Source organism: Nycticebus coucang, chromosome 17 (assembly GCF_027406575.1).
Source record: "Nycticebus coucang isolate mNycCou1 chromosome 17, mNycCou1.pri, whole genome shotgun sequence".
NCBI classification, from domain to species: domain Eukaryota; kingdom Metazoa; phylum Chordata; class Mammalia; order Primates; family Lorisidae; genus Nycticebus; species Nycticebus coucang.
Genome location: NC_069796.1, coordinates 51,377,681 through 51,395,680, shown reverse-complemented (window position 1 = coordinate 51,395,680; position 18,000 = coordinate 51,377,681). Strand labels below are relative to the sequence as shown.

Below are 18,000 nucleotides of genomic sequence, written 5' to 3'. Positions count from 1 at the left end.
CAATTTAAAATAGGCAACTAGGCCACCTTGTATTTGTTCAGTAAGTTATTTATTGAACACCTACCAGGTGCTAGCGATGATTAGTATCAGAGTTGAAAGCAATCTTCTAGCCCACTTGCCAATTTTATACCCTGTTTCCCCAGAAATAAGACAGTGTCTTATTTTAAGGTGTGCTCCCAAAAATGCGCTAGGTCTTATTTTCAGGGGACGTCTTATCTTTCCTGTAAGTAGGTCTTATTTTCGGAAGATGTCCTATTTTCGGGAAAACGGGGTAGAAGAGGATCCTAATTCCCAAAAAGGGAAAGAGACTTGGGCTAGGGCACCAGCTAGGAACTGTGCAGATGTGATTGAAACCCAGTATATCCGACTCCCAGTGCAGGGAACTTTCCGCTTTATGTCAACAACCATTTATCTCTGATTGTCTGATTGTGGTGGGTGGGAGAAAACGAGAGAGGAAGGAAGAAGAAGCCAGCTACTTAGTTTAATCTGATCTTGTAAAAAGACCATTTTTGGCCTGGAGAATATATGCAACAAAATTTATTACTGGCTGCAAAAGCTCAAAAATACATGTTTGCTTGCCACATAATCCTCAGACATTTTCCTGGGCACCTGCTGTGACTAGACCTAACTTAGCCCAACGTGACACAGCCCTCGCACACTTTGGAGGGGAGAGCGTGCACACAATATAGAAGAGGAGTTAGCAGTAAGAGGGAAAAGATGCTAAATTCCTATTTAGTAATAAACATACCCACTCTAGGAACATAGGCAAGATTGGGTAGATGTAAGTAAGTACTTGGACGTGGAGGACAGTCTTAGTCTGTGCCCTAGATCTGCCAGTTACTTTCAGGCTCTATAACTTTTGGCAAGTTACTTCATTTTCAGAGCTTTGTTTTCCTCATCTGTAAAATAAGAATTATATAAGTACCAACTTGAGAGACTTGTGGTCTTCACAGTATAATATATTAACAGTAAAATAATAACAGCTCAGATTCACTAAGGCCTAACTGCGCCATTATAGGGTTCATGTAATTCTCTGAGAAACTCTAATGGGTAAGTTTTAATTTTGCGCCTGTCTTCAGATGAGGAAACTGAGGCACAGATCAGCTAAATGTGCATATAGAATGTGCTTAGCACACAGCCTGAATAAAGAGCAGAAGTGGGGTGATCTCTCAGCCAGTAGGAGTCTGAGGAGGAAATAATGTGACATGTGACCAGAGGGTTGGCTCTGAAGACAGAAGAGACCTTCATATACTCAGTAGGCCCAAGCCTGGGCTCCACTTGGATTCTCTTCAAGCGGAGTATGCATTGGAGGGGTAGAAGGATTCTGAGAACAGTACAGTGAGAAGCTAGGGTGTGGGGAAATGGACTGGCGGCGCTAGTCCCACTGTCTCCACCCACCTATGAGCCTAGATCTCCGCTTCCTCCACCTGTGTAGCGATGTGACGTGCACTAAAATTGGGAGTCTTAAACTCAGTGCCTTTGGAAGGTCAGGTGTGAGTCAGTGGGAGGGGGAGAAGTGGGCCTGGTGAACGCAGAAGGTTGTGGCTAAAGGCATTTGTATTCAGTTGTCTAACAGACTATGCAGACCAAACAAGATGTATCTGTGGCCAGATCTGGCTGCCCTGGGGTGTTGAGATGTATAACCTGAGGAACTTCCCAGAAGTTAATGGTCCAGGGCTCATCTTGTGACTTCAGGCCTTTCTTTCTTGCATTTTTTCCCATTGTTTCTTTAATCGTGGTAAAATTTAATATCTTAAACCATTTTTCAGTGTACAGGTCAGCATATTAAGTACATTCACATAGTTGCACAACCATCACCACTGACCATCTCTAAGATTCTTCTTATCTTGCAGAAGTAAAACTATACCCATTAAACAGTAATTCCCCATATCCTCCTCCCTCCAGTTCTTGACAACCACCATTTTGCCTCATGAAACTGACTGCTCCAGGTACCTCATATAAATGTAATCAGACAATATCTGTTATCTTGTGAGTGGCTTATTTCACTGAGCTTAATGTCCTCAGGGTTCACCCATGATGTAGCATTTCTTAAAATTTCCTTTGTTTTAAGGGTGAATAATATTCCATTACATGGATATACTACATTTTGTTTTTTGGGTTTTTTTTTAATAAAAAAAATTGTATTTACTTAAAAGCATTCAGAATGTCAACAAAATAGCTGCAACTTTTTTTTTGCAATTACAGAGTGGTATTCAGTTAACAGAACAACAATTATTTCGTATAAGCTGCATCAGAGACAACTGAAGATGAAAAAACTACCATCCCCCTATATAACTAATTTGTGCTGTGCACCAACAAGAACCTGCTTTAAATTTCCATGCCAATTTACAACCCCCAGACTGTACCAGGCAAGGTTAGTGGCTATTTAAAATACCACCAGGACAGGGCTATCTAAAGAGACATTCGGTAGTGTGTTAACTATACAAAAAAGACACTGTACAGTTTAAAAACAAATCTTACACAGCCTTACATTTCAATTTTTTTCTTTAAAAGGAGTGAGTTGTGTACAGGGGGGTTAAATGCTTTATAGACAAGAAAAAAAAACTGCGCTAGAACCAACTTATTCATCATCATCATCTTCATCTTTCATCTTCTTCATCTTCCTCCTCCTCTTCATCCTCTTCATCCTCTTCATCTTCCTCCTCTTCCTTCTTTTTCTTGCTTTTTTCAGCCTTGACGACTCTCTTTTTCGTTGCATCAGGCTTTCCTTTAGCTCGGTCTGCAGCAATATCCTTTTCGTATTTTTCCCTCAGCTTTGCAGTCTTCTTTTCACCAGGCTGCTTGCCATCCACATCAGTGTTATTCCACGTCTCTCCCAGCTTCTTTGCAACATCACCAATGGATAGGCCGGGATGTTCTCCTTTGATTTTTGGGCGATACTCAGAACAGAACAAGAAAAAGGCCGAAGGAGGCCTCTTGGGTGCATTGGGATCCTTGAACTTCTTTTTTGTTTCCCCTCTAGGAGGGATATAGGTTTTCATTTCTCCTTCATAACGGGCCTTGTCTGCCTTTGCCGTATCTTCAAATTTTCCTTTCTCTTTAGCAGACATGCTCTTCCACCCCTCTGAGCACTTCTTAGAAAACTCTGAGAAGTTGACTGAAGCATCTGGGTGCCTCTTCTTGTGCTCCTCCTGACAAGTTTGCACAAAGAATGCATGCAATGACATTTTGCCTCTCGGCTTCTTAGGATCTCCTTTGCCCATGTTTAGTTATTTTTCCTCAGCGAGGCACAGAGTCGCCCAGTGCCCATCCAGCTCTCACTTGTCCCGGCACTGTCTCTATGTTGCTCAATGCACTGCAATGGCTGTGAGAGCGGGAGCCAGACGCAGCCTCCTCACTCTCTCCGCTCTGTGATATACTACATTTTGTTTATCCATTTTCTGTTTATGGCTGCTTGGTTTGCTGAACATAAGTGTGCAAACAGCTCTTCAAGTCCCTGCTTCCCAGTTCTTTTGGGTATGCATCGGAAGTTGGATGTCTTTCTTCTTTATATTCACAGTTCTCTTTCTCTTTTTTATTTACCATGTGATATTTCTGCAGGTTCTACCCCTAGAAAACAAGATGGAGGATTCCCGCCACTTCCCAGCCATCCTGTCTTTGGGAATGTCCATCATCACTATCCTGTACACTGGCATTGGGACTCTGGGCTACCTGCGGTTTGAAGAGGACATCAAGGCCAGCATAACCCTTAACCTGCCCAACTGCTGGTACCTCCATGGGTTCTCAGGGGTTGGGGACTCGGGAGGGAGGTGGAATGTGTAAGTCACTTCCTTCCCTTCCACAGCTGGGAACCAAGGTCTAGGGAGCATCCCAGGGAGAAGCAGAGCTGTCAATGGAACCCTGGTCTCCAGATGCTCTGCCCAGGAAGCTCCTCCTTCAACAATAACCTCCCAAATTCAGTTAATCCTTGACATCTGAGTGTGAAGAAGACATGATTTAAGAAGAGAAGGCAGAAGTTAGAGGCCTTGGTCACCCAAGGAGAAAAGGGGGTGGGGAGTGGGACAGTGGGATAGGACAAAAGACACAGCATTCAATGTGACCACACTTCAGTTACATTTACCAAGGCTTGTTACCAAGTCTTACTTGACTATAGCCAATGGTGTACACCCCTCAAATCAGAGTAGCAAGGATGGAAAAGTGTGAAATGAAAACCAATTTGGTTTTCATTGTGAAATGAATTCCAATTTTACATTGGAATCTGTAAAAATTATACCTTCCGATATATCCAATTCCTCCAACAGTTGCCGCAGACTTCAACTATGCCATATTTTAAATGGGCATATAATCCACGTTGCATCATGCAGCATTTTTCTCCCATGGGATGGGGGAGGCATGTTGTTAATGACAGGAGGCCTCTAACTTTTTAAGAGGACAGTCACTAAGGGGCCTAATTTGCCTAACTGGGGCTTTTTCTCTCAAGATGATAAATGCCATTCATCAAAAATTTACTGCCTGCCTATTATGAGCAGCTGCTAGTCTAGACCCGTGGAGGTGTGGATGGTGCTGGTGTGAGTAGACTATCTGGAGCTTCGCTATCTTCGCCAGTTCATGATCCAGTGAGGACTGGGAGGGATGGATGGTGTATATCCACAAGATATAACACAGAATGGAAAAAGAAGAGGCCCCAGGGATTTCTGAGGAAGGAAATCACATCGGAAGGGGACAACAGGGAAACTTGTCCAACAAGATAGCACCATCCAAACAAGGACAGCTGTGATACACCTGGGTCCAAGTCCCAGCTGCACCACCTACTAGCTTGTGGTCACAGATGATTCTCTTCACCTCTCTGAGCTGCAGTTTCCTTATTTACAAAGCAGAGTTGTCATGAGGATCAAGTTGGGCCAAGTCTAAAGGCATCTGGCATATGGTACCTACTCAAAAACGGGGGAATTTCTAAAAATCAATGGGATTTGGGGCGGCGCCTGTGGCTCAGTCGGTAAGGCGCCGGCCCCATATACCGAGGGTGGCAGGTTCAAACCCGGCCCCGGCTGAACTGCAACCAAAAAATAGCTGGGCGTTGTGGCGGGCGCCTGTAGTCCCAGCTACTCGGGAGGCTGAGGCAGGAGAATCGCTTAAGCCCAGGAGTTGGAGGTTGCTGTGAGCTGTGTGATGCCATGGCACTCTACCAAGGGCCATAAAGTGAGACTCTGTCTCTACAAAAAAAAAAAAATCAATGGGATTTGGACAAATGGAAATGGATTAAAAAGGATATTGCAGGCATCAATATTAGTGCAAGAAACACAGAAATGTGAAAATTAGCCTTTTCAAGCAATGGGCTACACACACATACACATTTAGATGCAAATGAATCTATCACATTAGTGGACTAAAGAAAGTCATATCTTGATAGGTCACAAAAACTTTGCTAGAATTCAACATCCGCTGAAACCTGACACGTTCTCTGCCCCTAGCTTGAGCCCAACAAGAGACGCTGTTTCTCCTCTTATTCCACTCCCAACCCCACCAAAACTTCACACAATGCTATTTATAAACTGTCTCTTCTGGGGTTCTGCAGTTCTCTCAACCAACTAGAAGCATCTTTTGAGGGCCTGTTACATGCCAAGAGTTTCGGGGAATCCAGAGAATTCCTAAAGACTGACAGGGATCACTAAGGACTAAGGGTCTTCTAGATTCATGAATTCTGATCTTAGCCACTCATCATCTGTGTCTCCCTAGGCAAAGTATCTGTCCTGAGCCCCTCTTTCCTAAAATCCAAGATTAAGCATCAGGTGATAGTAGTTTATGAAGGTGCTACATATTCCCATGGCCAAGATTCTCTTTTTTTTTTTTTTTTCATTTATATGTGACTCTTACAGCAGTTTCCACCAAATCCATCATGTCCCACTTTTTTTATTGTGTACCATGGTGTGACTCCCTCTTGACTCTTAGAAGGTCCCTGTCCATAGACACAGAGGCCTATGGGACTGTGCCAAGGTCAGAGGTTGATGCTCCAAGGAGGCTGGTGTCAGAGCACAGTGGCCCTGGAGAGCAGCATGCTGGTTTGTTTTGCAGGCTGTACCAGTCCGTCAAGCTCCTCTACATCATCGGCATCCTGTGCACCTACGCCCTGCAGTTTTATGTCCCTGCAGAGATCATCATCCCCTTTGCTGTCTCCCAGGTGCCAAAGCGCTGGGCACTACCTCTGGACCTGTTCATCCGCTTTGGTCTGGTCTGCCTGACGTGTGAGTTGAAAACAGAGTGCAATGTTCCTACTGATGGTTTTTCGGGGGGCTATCAGGAATCAGCCAGATGGCCAAGGATAATCATGACAACCAGCATTTACTGAGCACCTACTGTATTTTAGGGGCCCTTCTAAAACTTCACAAGAATTAACTCATTTAACTCTCAAGGGAATTCTATTCTTACATTTACCTAATTAGACAGATGTATTAGTGCCCAGCCTACAGAATGACACAGCTTATTGAACAAGAGTCATAACAAGAACTGACATGTATTACTGTGTACCAGGCACTGTGCCAAGCTCTTTCTCATCCATATTTCATAGCATTTTATTCAGTCATCATGAGAATTCTCAAAATCTGAGACTATGATACACTACAAAAGAGGAAACTGAGACACTGAGTGATAAATAATTGGCCAGAAAGCATCAGAGGTGGGATTTAAACCCAAGTCATCTAAATCCAGACCCAATGTCCTCCACCTCCAAGAAAGATATTGGAAATGGGCATCCAGGCTGGGCACAGTGGTTCATGCCTATAATCTTAGCACTTTGGGAGTCCAAGGCAGGAGGATCACTTAAGGCCAGGAATTTGAGACTAGCCTGGGCAACATAGCAAGACGCCATCTCTGGCCAGGTGCAATGGCTCATGCCTGTAGTCCCATCACTCTGGGAGGCTGAGGCTGGTGGCTCACTTGAGCTCAGGAGCTTGAGACCAACCTGAACAACAGCAAGACCCCCATCTCTACTAAAAAAACATAGCCAGCCATTGTGGTGGATACCTGTAGTCCCAGCTACTCAGGAGGCTGATGGAAGAGGATGGCTTGATGTTACTGTGAGCTATGGTGCCATGGCATTCTATACAGGATGACAAAGCAGGACTCTGTCTCAAAAAAAAAAAAAAAAACCCTATCTCTATAAGTAAAGAAGAAAGTGGGCAGCCAGTGAGTCTAATATAGCAACAGGTATCGTTTGACCCTCACAATGTTGTATAAACTTGGGCCAACATTAAAAATGTGGACAATCTCATATACAAATCCAGGTTTCTAATTTTAGGGGGAGAGAAAGTAAAATGATTTGACAAGCCTAGAGTCACATTCCCCTATTGACAGCAATCCACTGGAGCTCCTTGGCCCCTGGATGGTCTTATGCTTGCCTGTTAGGTGAGGCCAGCCCCACTCAACACCCTCACAGCCCTGCCCCAGACCTCATCATCGGAAGTGCCCCCCTCTGTAAGTATTTCAGCAGGTGCCGAAAGGGGTGTTAGAGATTGCTGTATCAAATGCGAAGTGGCCCAGCTTTCCCAAAGGCTCCCTTTGACTGTCCTTGCAAACATTTCTTTTTTAAGTCTGAATTGTAATCCATTGTCTGTAAATATCATAATTTCTTTATCCATGAATATATCTATGAACATTTAGGAGATTTTATTTTTTATTTTTTTATACAACACTCTTTATTTTTAAGTGAATATCAGTACATCAAGTTATAACACATAATAAGTAACAAGTTCTTGAATTCTATCAACTAGTAGTTCTGATTAAGTGAAACTAAAAGCAGCCCAAACAATTATACTATTGTAGTATTCATTGTTCTAACCATTAACAGAAATGAACTACTTTAAGGCTGGCTGCTGCTTCACACAGGTTACAAAGAACTATACCTTTTCATGGATAAAGCTCCCAACCATCAAGAAAATGTTAGAGAAAAAAATATTTAATCCCTTTCTTTCTTTAAAAACAGTGTTGTTGTTGTAGTTGCTGTATTTAACTAGATCTAAGAAAGAAAAAGTCCACCTTGATATAGATGTTGCTTGAGCTAAAGGCAAAGGAAAACAGGCAATATATACCCCTTAAATTTCTAAGAAATATGAAGTAAAAAGTGAAGTCTTTAGATAAGTTCTAAATCTGTACAAAGAAGCTGGATTTGCTACTCTCCAAAAAGTGAAAGGACCTGCTACATAATACACAGAAATAATTTAATGCCTTTTCATAAAAACATAATTTGAGCTTTGTTGGAGCTACACATCCCACGAGGGCATCTAAAATAACAATCCGTGGGAAAGGGGCTTCTTTCCTCCTGTCTTATCCTATTATGTGGTAGTTCTCATAGATTTCTGGCCAGATGTCCCGGCCAGCAGGAGGTTGTCCCAAGACTCCGTCCTTGTTGAAGTGGAGCGCGTGCAGCAGCATCCCTGGCCGGGAGCTCCTGCGCCCCCTGCAGGTGGTGCTGTTCAGTAGCAGCCTGAGCCTCTGTGGCCGGCTTCAGACTCCGGGTGTTCGTTTGGGGCCTCTCACCGCCTCCAGTGCTCACTTCCCGCCCCGGCTACTTACTAGCAGAAGAGATTCTTGATTCTTCTAAAACCAGCCCATTGCATTTATTAGGCATTGATTTTCTTCTCTTGAGTAGATTCATTCTCAGTTTGACCTTGCAAATAGGAACCACTCAGAATCAGAGATTCTAGAGAAATCAAAGAATTTGCCCCCAAATAGGAGAGTAAAAAACCCGGAAGCATGAAATTACAGCTTCTTCAAGCATTGCCTCCATTAGTACATATCAGTTAATAGTTCACAGTAATAATGAAGATAACCTTTCTGAATAATTTATTTGCATGAATTAAGTGATTTCAAACTTTGATGCCATATATAATACAAACCATAATACCTAAAAGAATAGGTGACATTTATCCCCAAACTAAGAAAAAGGTGGAGATTTGGCCAAGGCCATCCAGAGAAAAGCCAGATTCCTGCTTCCCTCACCTTTTTTTCTTCCAATATACCATACTCCTCTTCCAAAGGAGGCTTGGCCAAGGCTTCTGGGATTTCTTGGTTACCAGGAATATTTCCCATCAAATAAAAATTAAAAATGGAAAAGCCCAGGCCTATAAAACATCCTGCTGAAAAAATATAATTTCATGATCTTTAGGGTTTTGTGTGTGTGTGTGTGTGTGTGTTTGTATTGTCTTTATCTTTTCTTTGCTCAGTGTTTTCTGACATGTATATAAACCTGAAATGTTTTATATATGAAGAAGACACTTCTTTAATGAGACTGTGAATCTTGTTCCAACTAAAGACCCCTTTGTGTACTATAAACGATTTCACATTCTAATTCTCTGCAAATAAGAGGTCCTTGCACTCATATTAATTATTTATTAAAAGATTAAGTCCACAAAGATTAAGTCCATAAGATTAAGTCCATAGAATTTAAAAATTTTTTTGTCTGTTTTTATACATCGATGTATCTTAAACAGCTTGAACAGCTCCCAGCAATGTTATCTGGAGTTATTTATTAAGGGCTCAAATGTTGTTAAGATATGTAGATCTAAAATGCACCTCAGTAGCATAAAGATTATTTTAAGCATACAACTCTTGAACAAATAGCAGCTCTGTGGCGAAAAAAAGCTTTATCTAAACTTCTTTTGCTGACCTAACCAGGGTCCCCTGAAAAATAACAACCACCAAAATCCCTTCCCTGGGAGGTTTAGAGCCAGAAAGGAGAGAAACCACTATCACTAAAATAACTAATCACTTAATAAACTTTTATATATACCTTCCCTTTGTTCTTCCATAGAACCCCTTCCTCTCTCTCTTTCCTCTTATTAAGTGGGTATCTTTGGCTATTCTTGAAACCAATTTATCTGTAGCTCTGGAACTTTGTAAGTAAACTTTGTCTTTTCTCCTGTCTATTATCAGTTAAATTCACAGCCCCCCAACTACTGACCCTATGTTGATAGAGGGAAAGTTTTTCCTCCCCAAAATATGAACACATATATTTGAAAGAGACAGGGTGTCTTCTCATTTGCTTTTTGATTCAGGGTCTCTCTGTGTTTCCCAGGTTGTCCTTGAATTCCTGGGTTCAAACAATCCTCCGGCCTCAGCCTCCCAGGTAGCTGGGACTGTAGGAATGCACCCTCATGCCCAGCTGAATTTCTAATGTGTCACCTCTAGGAATTATGATTGGGGGTAATAGAGGACTTCCAACTTTTACTTCCTATAACTGAATTACTGAGAAACACTGATTTTTTTTTTTTTTATTGTCAGGGATTCATTGAGAGTACAATAAGCCAGGTTACACTGATTGCATTTGTTAGATAAAGTCCCTCTTGCAATCATGTCTTGCCCGATTTGTTTTTTTAAGAAGAAGATTTTTTTTTTTATTTTTTTATTTTTTTTATTGTTGGGGATTCATTGAGGGTACAATAAGCCAGTTACACTGATTGCATTTGTTAGGTAAAGTCCCTCTTGCAATCATGTCTTGCCCGATTTGTTTTTTTAAGAAGAAGATTTTAAGAACAAACTGAGAAAGCTTGGTTAAGCTTCAGATTCTCCCATCTGTCCTCTGTCATCCCCCTGCAGGCATCTTGGCCATCCTCATCCCCCGCCTGGACCTGGTCCTCTCCCTGGTGGGCTCCGTGAGTAGCAGTGCCCTGGCCCTCATCATCCCACCCCTCCTGGAGATCACCACCTACTACTCAGAAGGCATGAGCCCCTTCACCATCACCAAGGATGCCCTGATCAGCATCATGGGCTTTGTGGGATTCGTGGCAGGGACCTACCAGGCTCTCCACGAACTGCTGGAGCCAGGAGACTCTCTCCCCTTTTCCAACTCCACCACTTTTATTCAGTGAGCACGGCACTGCTTCTTGCCCACCAACACCTGACTTTTAACAATACGGATCTCTTTCACTTGCATTATCTTTATAATGCATCTTTACTTTGCCTTTTCTCCGGGCCAGCTCATGGTGAAACAAAGAAGGACTTACCAGCTGCAAAGTCTAATTGGTAATCTTAAAAAAATATATATTTTTTGTTTTATTCCTCTTCCTTTCCATCTCTAGATTTCCGCTTAATTGAGAACTCTCCCGTGGGAAGCGAGGGAGTCTCTCTCCAACCTTCTGGTAATTTACATGGCAAAGTTCACGTCTGGAGTGGAGCTATGCAAGAAGCTGCCACCAGGGGGCCCTAGGTGGCAGCACCCGGCAGGTCAGGCGCCGCCGCTAAAGCAAACTGGGCTTTGGCGGACAAACTGTTTCTCCTTTTCTGGATCTGTTCAAAAAGCAAACACTAGGAGTTTTGCTAACCCTCAAGCCAGCAAGGTGTGTATGGTTCCAGTGTCCAGATGGATAAGGCCAACGTGACCAATGTGAGTTGCAACTCTCAAACAGAAAAGAGACATCCATATTTAAGTCAAGGGCAAGAAACTCTCCAAACCACTGCATAAAATGTTGGCCCAGCCCAAAGATCCCAACAATGAATAGGAGATATGGAAGTAGATGTGGTAGTTGGGGGTAGAGGGAGGACTGGACATTAAAGTTATTTGAATAGACTTTACCTCTTAATTCTTAAAAGAAAGGAATTCTTGATTACCTAATGGATAGCAAATATAGTGCAAGGTTCTTATAGAAGATGGCAAAAAAAGCCATAAATTCCTCTTGATAATTGTAGCTCCTCCTATCCAGAGATGAAGTCTATAAATGTATCTCTACCCCTTAAATCTGGTCTTTACCTTGTAATGTGCTTTGACCAATGGGACATTAGTAGATGTGATGCGTGTGGAGTTTAGTGATTATTTGTACATCAGAACTTGCATCTCTTTCTGCTCTGTGGAGCTGAGACTACCAAGTGAAGCCGACTGGGCTAGCCTATTGAAGGACGAGTAACCATGTGAAGATAAATGAATCATCTCAGTTGAGCCCAGTCTTTCGGATCAACCAGCTTACCAACTCTCAGATACACGAGTGAAGCCGTCCTAGACTAAAACCAACCCCAGTCATACAAGCTGATCCAGACCATGGAATTGTACGGACGATCCACAGAACTGTGAGAAATAATAAATGTTTGTGATTTTAATCCACAAGGTGTGTGGGGGGGGGGGGTTGTTTGGTTGTTGTTTTTTTAAGAGACAGAGTCTCACTTTGTCGCCCTTGGTAGGGCAGGAACATTACTGACCAGGAACATTTTCCATCAAATAAAAATGCCATGGCATCACAGCTCACAGCCATCTCCAACTCCTGGGCTTAGGTGATTCTCTTGCCTCAGCCTCCTGAGTAGCTGGGACTACAGGTGCCTGCTACACACCCAGCTATTTTATGTTGCATTTTGGCCAGGGCCAGGTTTGAACCCGGCACCCTCAGGGTGGCCCTACTCACTGAGCCACAGGCACCGCCCAGTGTGGGGGGTTTTATGCAGCAAAAGCTAATGGATACATCACTCTAACAGGGGTGCAATGATGAATGAGAAAGGAATTCCTACTCTTAAGCAGCCAGTCTACTGTACACTGGGGAAGATACGGGCAGTCAACTGTACTTATCATCGTGTAAATATCATTATAGGTCCTTATAAGGTTAAGAGACAGCAACTGCTCTGGAGTACCAAGAAAAATTTTCCATAAGTGATCTCACTGGAGCTGGCCTATGAGTAGAACTTGTGTGTCCCAACACTGATGTCCTTCCTTCCGCTCTGCCTGCTGCCTAGACATTCGAGGGCCTGTTCTTATGCCTGGTCTTTGTTGGCAGCCAGTAGCCAGTCAACCTGACACATCACCTCAGCCTTTCTGATGGTGCTGCCTGCTCCCTCCCTGCACCTCTTTTCCCCATTACTGAGATTGGGAAAATGCACCTGGGTAACTGAATAGATGTTGCAGATCTATAGTCCTAGGAGGTGGGGAAGGGAGAGTTTCTCATCATAGTCTGTGGTCTGGGGGAGCGATTCATGCTTACTTTAGCCTCAATGTTGAAAGAACATTTGAAATGCTCTTTCCTATTTATCATCATCCATCAACTTCCCTGTGCAGCAAAAAGGAAAATGCAAAAGAGAGGGGAGGAAGCAGTTTTGCCCCAATTCCCAAGTCCTGGCCTGCTCTTTTTGTGTGTTACTGTCTATCTGCTAAACTCCAGAAGGTATCTCATAAGTACAAGTCCCACTGGGATGGAAGAAAGCCTGGCCTTCCATACCCAGATCCCATAGTCTATAGAGTCCCTTTTGGGAGATAAGAGGCTGAGGCAAGAGAATCACCTAAGCCCAGGAGTTGGAGATGGCTGTGAGCTGTGATGCCATGGCATTTTTATTTGATGGAAAATGTTCCTGGGCAGGGGTCCACAGCCCACTTTGTCACAAAGTGGGTCATCATGTCCACCCTGTGTTCTCTGTCTCATCAGCAGACCCAAAGGACTTCCATAGATTTGTTCAGAGCTTTGGTGACATGGTTTCCCACCCTGCTCTACCACCATCATCCATCCTTGCTAAGCTTAAGGTTGTCTTCTCTGTTATTAAAAAATAAAAATTCAGGGCAGTACCTGTGGCTCAAGGGGTAGGGCGCCGGCCCCATATACTGGAGGTGGTGGGTTCAAACCTGGCCCCGGTCAAGAACTGAAAAATAAATAATTAATTAAATTAAATAAAAATTCACATTCATTCTGCAAAGACAAGCCCCTACTACGTAAGATGATTTGGTTAATATTAACATTTAGACCAATCTGGTTAAAGTTAACTCTTGGAAAGAAAAAATTAATTTAGCAACACTGATGTAACCAATAAAGCAAGCTAGGTTCTTGCTGAAGACAAGCCAGGAAAAAAACAAAACAAAACAAAAAGCAAGCTAGAAAGACTGACTGGAAATTGTCAGCAACACTAAAGAGTATTAAATGTGATTAGCATTGTGTTTAAGTGGTAGTGATACTAAAAATTTTTAATCACATACTTCCCCCCCACCCCATCATTTAACTTAGTTGATATTTACTGCTGAATCAAGGATCATAGAAGATTTCCCTTCTTTCACTGAGCATTAAGTGTTTTGCACAAGATTATCTCATTTGATGCTTAAAATGACCCTATGAAGTAATTGCCATTACTCCATTTTCAGATAAGGAGACAGGCTTGTAAATATTAAATAACCTGCAGAAGATCAAGCCTATAGTGACAGGTGGAATCAGGGCTCAATATTTGTACATCAAAGCTCTTCACTGCATTGGGCCCCAAAGAGGCCTTTGCACAGTAGTAGTCAAAATGTAAAAGAGAAAAAAATGTGGCCAGTCAATTACAAACTAAAAAATGTGAAACTTAGTAGGCTCTTTATAAACAAGAAATCAGCTTTGAAAGGAGGAAAGGTTTCTGGAGGCTATATGGTGAATCAGGTGGAAAGCAAGATGTCCCCACCACCCTAGGATGCTGCCTGAAGCTATTTAAACCCTCCCAGGGCACAGGAAGAGAAGAAAGTCTTCTCAATTTTTTTACATAAATAGGTCCTGATTCTGATGCCAAAATATGACACAGCATACACAAAAACTATGACCAAATTAAATGCAAATATAAGCATCTTAAAACAATAGCAAACAGAATCTGGCAATGTATCAAAAGAATAGTATATCATGGAGCTTTCTCTGAGAAACCCAAAATTATTCAACAGTAACAAATCCTTTTGTAACACTGATGTAACCAAGTTACATTGTGATAGACAAGTTACATTGACATAGACAACACTTAAGATTAAGGGGAAGAAACTGGTCAATGATAGATTATGGAGAAAAGCACTAATAGAATTTCATGACACCTTTTCAGAGAAGACTTAGCATTATAAAATTATAAAAATACAGGAAACCTGTAACATGATCTAAGGAGGAGAAAGAAGGGGTTCTCAGAGTCAGCACCATAGTTAACAATGAAAGACTAAAAGCAGATTCAGGAAAATGTGAAATTAAAAAAAAAGATGTTTGGTGTCACTATGTCATTAACATTAAAAAAAATGAGGTATAAATTTTGGAAAGAAGCAATGTTATTTGCAGTGTGATTACCTGGAAAGCCTGAGAAAATCAACTTCATGCCATTAGAAACAAAAAGTAATGGAGAAGCAGTCAATAAAAAAAAGCAAAATCTGCAAAATCATTGTCTGTCTTATGTATAAATAATAATCAGAAAATGAATAGGGAATAGAGATTCCATACAAAACAAAAGCATCTAGGAATAAATTTCAAAATGTGCTATATTTTTGTGAAGAAAATTAAACTCCAAGCCATAAATCAAAACTTGTGTAAACATAGAATCACAGCATATTTTAGATGGGAAAACTTAGTATTATTAACATGGTCACTTTGTGCAATTTAACATATAAAAACATTTTTTTGTTTGAGACAGAGTCTCACTCTGTCACCCGGGATGGAGCGCAGTGGCATCATCGTAGCTCACTCACTGCAACCTCAAGCTTCTGGACTCAAGTGATCCTTCTGCCTTAGCCTTCCAATAAGCACCCATCACAACACCCAGCTAATTTTTCCACTTTTTTAGCAGAGATGGGTCTCACTCTTGTTCTGGCTGGTCTTGAACTCCTGAGTTCAAGTGATCCTCCCGCCTCAGCCTCCCAAAGTGCTAGGATTATATGCATGAGCCACTGCACCCAACCATAATTTATCAATTTAATCTCAATAATACACTCTACTAGATTTCCTGGGAGAGAAGGGGAACTTGGCAGATTCTTAAATCATCTAGAAGAATTAATGTAGGTGGGGGAGGGGAGTTAGGAAAAAGGCACGTAAGGAGAATGGACTGTCCCTCTCAGATATTAAGTATATTCCATAGCTATAGTAATTCAAACAATTTGGTACTAAGATTTAAAAAAGACCAATCAATGGGAGGAAAGACCCAAGAATATAGAGAAATTGTATTATATGATGAAGAAAACTGAGTGAATTCTTATAGTTTTTTGCTGCCTCAGCATCAGTTTTGAAAATAAGTTGCACTGTCTCATACCAGAAGCAGGGCTTAGTCACCTTGGCACAGTTTCCAGTTTTCCACCCCCAGTTCCTCAAGGAGATCAATCCAGACATCTGCCCTAAACCACCACTTCCTGGGGTGACTACCTCCCTATGGGACAACTGGATAGTAAGTTTACTTTTCTCACCCATCTGACCCCCACACTCCACATGGACTGCACAGATATGCCACAGTGACCTCCCGGAAGTCACGCCTGCTTGCTTTAACCCACTTTGAGCTCCTCTTAGGAAACCTGCTTGGGTGGGTAGCATGCTGGACCATTGTAAAGGCTTTAGTCCCACAGGTTTCCCATCTTGCTACCCACCAGCTGGTTAAGCATGCATGTCTCAGATGTCTCCCCACTTCCCATTAGCCCTGTAAGTGTGCTGCCCTGTGCTCTCTGGGACCTGTAAGTAATAAACACACTTCTGTTGTTTCATGGGTTTTGTGGTGAGGCCTCCTCTTTCTTTGTCTTACCTGACAGACACACTCCAGCCTAACTCTCCTTCCAGCCAAGGCTCTCCAAGAGAGTTTCCACCTTGCTTGTGTGCCCATTCTCAAGTGGGAGATCTCAAGACCAAATTAGAAAAACATCACAACAAGAATCTTTCAAATAAAATAAGAGAATGATGGATTATTCAATAAATGGTGCTGAGAAAATGAGTCAGGCATTTGGAGAACACGTTAACAACAACAACAATAATACTGGAATCTCACCAGATGCTAAGCACTATTCTAAATGCTGTGCACATTACACATACTAACTTAGTCAATCTTCCTAACCTCCTCTGGCATTGGTATTACCATTACATGCCTTTTACAGATGAGGAAAATAAGACACCAAAAGGTGAAGTGATTTGGCTAAACCACACAGGTAGTAAGTGGAAGAGCCAGGATTTTATTAAGAATAGAACTTAGGGCGGCACCTGTGGCTCAAGGGGAGTAGGGCATCTGCCTCATATGCTGGAGGTGGTGGGTTCAAACCCAGCCCTGGCCAAAAACTGCAAAAAAAAAAAAAAAAAAAGAATAGAACTTAAATATTACAAGAGACAAAAATGTCAATAGCCATTTAAAAACAAGATATAACTTAAGAAAATATTTTATGACCCTAAGGTAATAAAGGTCTTGTGATATGAAATTAAAAACCAAAGTGGAAAAGATTGACACATCTAACTCTTCAATATATTTAACATTTTGCATTATTTTCTAAAAAATATAGACAATAAATAATGATGATTCCTAACTAGGAATACCTAGTTAGAATATCATAGAATATCTAGTCACTCACTGCAACCTCGAACTCCTGACCATATGAAGGCAAGAGATAAATATCCAAATGCAAACACACACATCTATACACTCTTTAATCTCCCTTTCTTTAAAAATAATTCAGTGTAAAAATAGACAAACAGCAGTCAGTGTATAAGAAAACAAATAGAAATGCCCCAATTATACAAGATGTTTATTCTCAGTACTAATCAAATAATTCAATGTTAAAGCAACAATGAGTCATTTGTACTTGTCGCATTGCTAAACATTTTAAAGATTAATAAAAATTGTCATTAGTAAAGTGTGGAGAAGTTGACTTTTTTTTTTTTTTTTTGGTGGTGGTGGTTGTATATTTGATACAACTTTTCTGCAGGGTAATATGAATCAAAATTGATAATAAGAATACTATTTTACCCCACAATTCCAAGATTTCAACCAAAGGTAACAACCAGATACATGCTCAAAAACGTATTTATAAGTCTGCTTAAGACTTTCATTAAACATGGCTCGGCGCCTGTGGCTCAAGCAGCTAAGGCGCCAGCCACATACACTTGAGCTGGAAGATTCAAATCCATATGGTGCCCCATAATTGCACTAATGCACACAGCTATAATTTAATAATAACAACAATAATAAAGGAATTGTTGTGCAGGCTGAAAAAATAAAATCCAGTCTGGGCCCACCAAACAACGATGATGGCTGCAACCAAAAAATAACCAGGCGTTGTGGCAGGCACCTGTAGTCCCAGCTACTTGAGAGGCGGAGGCAAGAGAATCACTTAAGCCCAGGAAT

At 41.7% G+C, this 18,000-nt stretch overlaps 1 protein-coding gene and 1 pseudogene across 2 annotated transcripts in view; one reads left to right on the top strand and one right to left on the bottom strand.

Moving 5' to 3' along the window:
* The window catches only part of SLC36A2 (solute carrier family 36 member 2), a 37,499-nt gene extending 25,472 nt beyond the window's left edge, over positions 1-12,027 (top strand). Inside the window, exons 8-10 of one of the 2 annotated variants that reach the window (XM_053567430.1) lie at positions 3,562-3,728; positions 6,034-6,203; positions 11,034-12,027. In XM_053567430.1, the coding sequence (XP_053423405.1) occupies positions 3,562-3,728; positions 6,034-6,203; positions 11,034-11,161 (465 nt within the window). In that variant the 3' untranslated portion in view covers positions 11,162-12,027. Of the gene's footprint in view, positions 1-3,561; positions 3,729-6,033; positions 6,204-10,551 lie in introns of both variants that reach the window. The other variant, XM_053567429.1, reaches the window with a different exon arrangement.
* On the bottom strand, positions 2,184-3,411 carry LOC128569276 (high mobility group protein B1-like; annotated as a pseudogene).
* Positions 12,028-18,000: the final 5,973 nt, after the last annotated feature.